General features: G+C 36.3%; 2 protein-coding genes across 4 annotated transcripts; both read left to right on the forward strand.

Annotated features, from left to right (window-relative positions):
- Window positions 1-41: 41 nt before the first annotated feature.
- LOC144090553 (protein AMBP-like) lies at window positions 42-2,543 on the forward strand. 3 transcript variants are annotated; one of them, XM_077622124.1, is made up of 6 exons: window positions 42-280; window positions 352-479; window positions 1,020-1,090; window positions 1,176-1,295; window positions 1,692-1,790; window positions 2,399-2,543. In XM_077622124.1, exons 1-6 carry the CDS (start codon window positions 182-184, stop codon window positions 2,488-2,490), a joined length of 609 nt encoding a protein of 202 aa, XP_077478250.1. In that variant the 5' UTR covers window positions 42-181; the 3' UTR covers window positions 2,491-2,543. The 3 variants fall into 3 exon arrangements, with proteins under 3 accessions (XP_077478250.1, XP_077478251.1, XP_077478252.1); XM_077622125.1 differs by having other exon boundaries at window positions 2,364-2,486; XM_077622126.1 differs by lacking the exon at window positions 1,692-1,790 and having other exon boundaries at window positions 2,399-2,490.
- LOC144090552 (protein AMBP-like) lies at window positions 2,455-5,549 on the forward strand. Its single transcript, XM_077622122.1, has 10 exons — window positions 2,455-2,634; window positions 3,450-3,592; window positions 3,721-3,791; window positions 3,875-3,991; window positions 4,075-4,176; window positions 4,679-4,728; window positions 4,802-4,892; window positions 4,963-5,130; window positions 5,188-5,355; window positions 5,427-5,549. Exons 1-10 carry the CDS (start codon window positions 2,506-2,508, stop codon window positions 5,450-5,452), a joined length of 1,065 nt encoding a protein of 354 aa, XP_077478248.1. The 5' UTR covers window positions 2,455-2,505; the 3' UTR covers window positions 5,453-5,549.
- Window positions 5,550-5,695: the final 146 nt, after the last annotated feature.

Consider the following 5,695-nt stretch of genomic DNA (forward strand, 5'->3'; position numbering starts at 1 on the left):
TCAGGTTTTTTAATCCACTGGACTGAATCAGAAAGTCTAAATCTTTCACTAATCAATTTTTTTCCCTCAAAGTATACACACATGCACACAGAACTTTGCCCCCAAATTCCAAAAGGTCAACAAAATAATCTCAGCGGCGTACTCGGAGCTAATTTATTTTAACACTCCAACGCAAAGTAAAATGTCACAAAAGAGGAGTTTGCTGTTTTTGCTGGTCGTCCAATGGATGCTGTTCGAAGCCAGCGTCATTTTCCCGCAGCAGAACTTTGATTTGGAGCAGGTAAGTGTATCTCAACTTGCATTTTTCTCCCCCCAAATTGTACTAAATACACATTTGTTGCTTTCTTGCAGTTTAAAGGAAGGTGGTACGAAGTGGCGGTTGTTTCCGATTGTCCTTTTTTTATGCGAAACAAGAAGTTGAACCCCGTCATTGTGACCCTGGATGTGAAACCCCCCAACATCTTGGTCACAGCTCCCAGGTGGGATCCCAAAAGTCAAAAATAATTGTTTACTACTAAAAAAAAGGACTAATTCAACTTTACTAAGTGAAAACTTGTTTAAAATAATGACCATCCAAAGTATTTTTAACGTACATTTTTTTTAACACAAAAGCATATTCAATTTTATAAATAAATATCCTTATCTAAATTAGGAGACGGTATATACTGTTTTTCAAATGTAGGGAATACATGTAAAAAGAATATAGTAAAACTACATGTCTATATTAATAACAATTTGAAATAATTTTCTGTGATTATCAAAACTACAACTTGCATGCTGATTTAAAAATTAGTCCCTTTTTAAAAAAAAAAAAAAAAAAACAATTTTCTTAATTGGTCAACAATTTACTAAATGATGATGTTGTTAGTACTTGCCCACAATATTGATTGGAGTACCCATATTAGCAGTATATAAAAAAAACACAATACAGCAATTTGTTCGTATTTGTATACTTTGCTACGACTTATACACCCATATAATAGCTTGAATTATGTCATTTTGCATTGTTTTGAATCTAGGAATGGCTCCTGTAAACAAACTCACATGACTTTAACAGACATCGCAGGGCAATTTTTTTACCATGTTGCAAGTAAGTGACATCACTTCAATGGAAGTACATTTTTTCACCCCAAAACAATAAAACAACAACTAACCACACTATTTTCTCTCCCAAGGACTCAACGTGGACGTTGACGCCTACGTGGTCCGTAGCGATTATGAGCAGTATGCAATGATGGCACTGTCGAGTGTGGAGGTGTCATCGCAGAATAAAACCACCATCTTCAAACTATTCAGTGAGTTATAAAAGCAAAATCTGTTTTTGTATGTGTATATATATATATGTATATGTATTTATATATGTATATGATATACATATATGCATACACACATATATATGTATATGTATATATATGTATATATACATATGTATATATGTGTATATATATGTATATATACATATATATGTATATATGCATGTATATATGTATAGTATACGTATATGCATATTTATATATACAGGTATACTGTATACCTGTATATATAAATATGCATATACGTATATACATATATACATGCATATATACACATATGTACATATATACATATATACATTTACTTTTGCGTATTAATTTATATATAATATGTAGTTAATGATCACAGAATTGCGACTGTTTGTGTGAATTTGATAGGTCGCTCTTTGGATGTGAGACAAACTGTGCTGAATGATTTCAAAAGTCTGGTCAGAACACATGAAATGAGGGATGACGAAATCATCCTTAACGAGAAAAGTAATTCTCTTGCATGTTCGTGAAAGTTGATGCAAAAGCATTTTTAATCACTAGGGAAAAATATATATTTTCATCCAAGACAATCTTTCCTTTTTTTCTTAACATCTGGTTTGAATAACGACTACAAAGAAATCACTTTTGATGAATACAACATGTGATTGTCAGTTATTTAGTCTTCAACAATAAAAATAACATTACATTTTGCCTCTTCAACTTCAAATTTGGCTTGCACAAGTGCAAACTACATTTATACTGTGATTTCCTAGTTTTAGTTATAGTTGAGATGTACTTCAAGGAAATTTTGTTTCTACAGTAGCTAGTTGTACAAACGTTAAAAATCATAACAAAAGCCAAAATACAGATTTTTACCCAGTACGAGCTAATGTTAAACCTATTATTCCCTACACATGGAGAGACAAAAGTAAAAAGAAAAAGTTCTAAAAAGATTTGGCCTATTTCTGGGCAAATGAAATACTAAAATTCACCACACGATTTAATCATTAATCCCTCAAGTAATCACTTGATTAGTCGATTTTGCTGGAATTTGGATGTTCTGAAACTGACGGGGAGCAGAACTTTGCTCTCGGCTTGTTTGTCTTCTCGCCTAGTCCAAGGCTCACCTCGAAGCCGGGTCAATGACCCACCCACCCGCTCGCTCGGTGGGCTTTATGCTGAGATTTCCCAGCATCGACCCTCATAGCGCGGAGCTCTCGGAATGACTGAGATCATGCGGAACTTTGCGCTCCTGGTTCCTACGCTGCTCCTGGCTTGGGCATGGACCATCCAGGCCCTGGATAGCACCGAACCTCTTTACCCCACGCAGGAGAACTTTGACCTAACGAGGGTGAGTCGTCAATCATTCTGGGCGAGGCAATCCATTTGTTGTTTTTACAATTGTTCTTATCGCCATCCTTTTATTTTATTTTTTAAATACCAATTATGCCAGGGGTGTCAGACTCGGGTTGGTTCGCGGGCCGCGTTAACGTTAACTTGATTTCACGTGGGCCGGACCATTTTAGATACTATAATATTTAGATTTTTTTTAATAAATGGATTAAAAGAACTGGATTAAAAGCCCTGAATATTCAGTTTTTTTATAGATCTAAAACAATGCTTATTGTAGCTTTTTTTATATATATTTTTAGATTTTACAAAATGATTTTTGAACTAAAAACACAGAAAAAATGGACTAAAAATGACAATTATTGATTTAAAAGGGGGGAAATCAGGAAATTTAATATACATATATACTCTCCATTTTAATTTGATCCTAAAACAGAAAGTTTAGATAGTTTTTCATTACTCATCTCATTAATACTGATTTCATTACTCATCTCATTAATACTGATTGATTAGCAACAGCATAAAAATGTTGTCAAAAGAATTCAAATACTTTTTGTGTTTAAAAAGTGGTGAAATGACAGAAAAAAAAATATCGCACATTTTCATACATTTTTACTTTTAAATTCTGAGAATGGCTCTTTAGCAATAACATTAAAAAATAAGAATTGTTTATGGCTCTCTCTTTCAAAAAGGTTCCCGACCCCTGATCTAGAATCTAGATGATATACCTTTCACCACTAAAGTAGCTGCATTGTAAACTGCAACTATGTTTTTTTAAGGACACTCTTCCAGTGTCAAGCATATTTTTATTTGCAGTTTTTGGGGACGTGGCATGACGTTGCTGTGGCCAAGACATGTAAAAATATGGATCACCACAAAAAGGAGTCCGCCATTGGCAAACTGGTTCTGCAGAGAGGAGAGATGATGGATAAACTGGACATGACCAGAACAGTACTCAAGTCAGTGTAAACCTAATGTCTACTTAAATGGATATAAATTATAAGCCATGTAAATTAAAGCCTTTCAGAATAAATACTGGATATGATATGCATAGGTATATCTAGGCTGTATTTGTGTATTTGTACAGGAATGGCACCTGTAAAGAGAAAACTGGAGACTATACTCTCACTGCAACACCGGGAAATTTCCGTTTTGCAAGTACTGTATTTTTTTATTTCAGAAATGAGCCACAGATGACATCAAAATTAGTAAAGTTTGAATTCCACTAATTTTCTTTGCAGAATGGGGGGCTGAAGTGGACGCCTACGTGGTGCATACAAACTATGAGGAATACGCTCTCATGATTATGGTCAAGAATGTATTCCCTCAGCAGAGTTCCATCTCCGTAAAGCTATACAGTGAGTTTTTTTTGAGGTTTCATCAGTCACAGGTAAAAAAATAAACTGACCCACTCACCCACACACGCATCACCCACGCACAGGTCGAACCATGGACGTGAGGGACACGGTGCTCGATGACTTTAAAAGACTGGCCATTGAGCAAGGCATCAGCAATGACAATATTATCATTAAACAGAACAAAGGTGAGCCACATTACTTTACTTCAATGAAACTTCAATGGAAGCTTTATTTTTTCAACATTGTTTTTATTTATTTAGTTAAGTCATATCTCTATGCAAACATATTTTCAATAGCCAATACATGGTAGTGAACTAGTGTTTATTTATTCATTTCTGCTTTTCTTCCTGAAGATGCATTTTATTACCGTATGTTCTGGACTATAAGTTGCACTTTTTTTTAATATATATAATTTTTTTTTCATAAATTGACTGGCCTGCGACTGATACTTAAGTGGCACTTATGTTTTTTTTTCTCTCTTTGACCACAGATGGCTTGTAATGTTTATTCTTTTTAGGCTCTAAGTTAACGGAAGCCTATTCAGTTTGTTCTCCATTTTACTATGGTTAGATTGACGAATGTTTGTTCTTGTTTTTTGATCAAATCAAAAACGTCCCTCCCAAAATTGCGACTTATAGTCCCAAAGTAGGGTAAATTGTTTTTGATATTAAATACATATTATTTCAGGGGATTGTGTTCCTGGAGAGGTGGTGGAAGTGTTGCCAAGTTTTTTGGAGGTAGTTCGCATCGACCGATGTTGCTAACGGCAAAAAAAAAAAAAAGTATCAGAACACGAAATTTGTGCCGCAGAGAGCGAAGAGAAACGCAGCGCCAGTGATGCCAATGGATGACTTGGAATTGGACGGTTCTGGCGATGACGCCCTCATGTTTAACGGATCAGGTCCGTGCTTGAAAATAACCCTTTCCCAAAGCCTATTGGTGGACTTTTTCCCCCTTCTTTCTCCTTTCAGAGGCTTGCACTCTGGGAGCCGAGCCTGGGCCTTGTTTTGGCATATTCCAACGCTTCTTCTACAACTCCAGCGCCATGGCTTGCCAGACATTTCATTACGGGGGCTGCATGGGCAACAAGAACAACTTTAAGACGGAGAGGGAGTGTCTCCAGCGGTGTCGCACCGAGGGTACGTGCCAATGACCTCGACGTTTTTTGCCAAAAATGAGACATTTTCACCCTTCAGCCGTGTGCCGGCTACCCTTGACTGCCGTGGCGTGCGCCGGCGAGCCCACCAATTGGTCCTTTGACTCCACCCTGGGCGAGTGCGTGTCCTACAAAGAAAACTTCTGCCAAACCAATGGGAACAAGTTCTACAGCAAGGCCGAGTGCGACGAGTACTGCGGGCTCAAAGGTGGGTCGCGCCCGGCGTCAACACGTGATAAATATGGCGTGTACTCTTCAATTTTTTTTGCTTTTTAACAGCTGTTGGAATCCTGGAAGAAGTTTGAGGAAAAATTCCAATCTCCTGAAGTATGCTTCCTCACTATAATACTTGTTAAAGATAACACAAAACTTCCAACCAATAAATCCTTCCATTAAATCATCTATTTTAATGTTATTTTCGCATTATTTGCCACACAAAAAATCCCATTAAATCCAAGTATATTTAAATAGCTTATAGTCTAATAAACCCATATGAGCATATGTCAAAATTTCTTTGGTTATTTTCAACAGAGTCGGAAAAACAGCTA

Source organism: Stigmatopora argus, chromosome 16, assembly GCF_051989625.1.
Source record: "Stigmatopora argus isolate UIUO_Sarg chromosome 16, RoL_Sarg_1.0, whole genome shotgun sequence".
Lineage (NCBI taxonomy): Eukaryota > Metazoa > Chordata > Actinopteri > Syngnathiformes > Syngnathidae > Stigmatopora > Stigmatopora argus.

What these genes read in the sequence shown, in the direction of transcription:
- LOC144090553 (XM_077622124.1), top strand. Translation starts at nt 182, where the DNA reads ATGTCACAAAAGAGGAGTTTGCTGTTTTTGCTGGTCGTCCAATGGATG. An exon ending in AGAACTTTGATTTGGAGCAG is followed by an intron (nt 281 to 351) that starts GTAAGTGTATCT and finishes GCTTTCTTGCAG; the next exon opens with TTTAAAGGAAGGTGGTACGA. An exon ending in AATCATCCTTAACGAGAAAA is followed by an intron (nt 1,791 to 2,398) that starts GTAATTCTCTTG and finishes CTTCTCGCCTAG; the next exon opens with TCCAAGGCTCACCTCGAAGC.
- LOC144090552 (XM_077622122.1), top strand. Translation starts at nt 2,506, where the DNA reads ATGACTGAGATCATGCGGAACTTTGCGCTCCTGGTTCCTACGCTGCTC. An exon ending in GGGAAATTTCCGTTTTGCAA is followed by an intron (nt 3,792 to 3,874) that starts GTACTGTATTTT and finishes TTTTCTTTGCAG; the next exon opens with AATGGGGGGCTGAAGTGGAC. An exon ending in CCTCATGTTTAACGGATCAG is followed by an intron (nt 4,893 to 4,962) that starts GTCCGTGCTTGA and finishes TTCTCCTTTCAG; the next exon opens with AGGCTTGCACTCTGGGAGCC.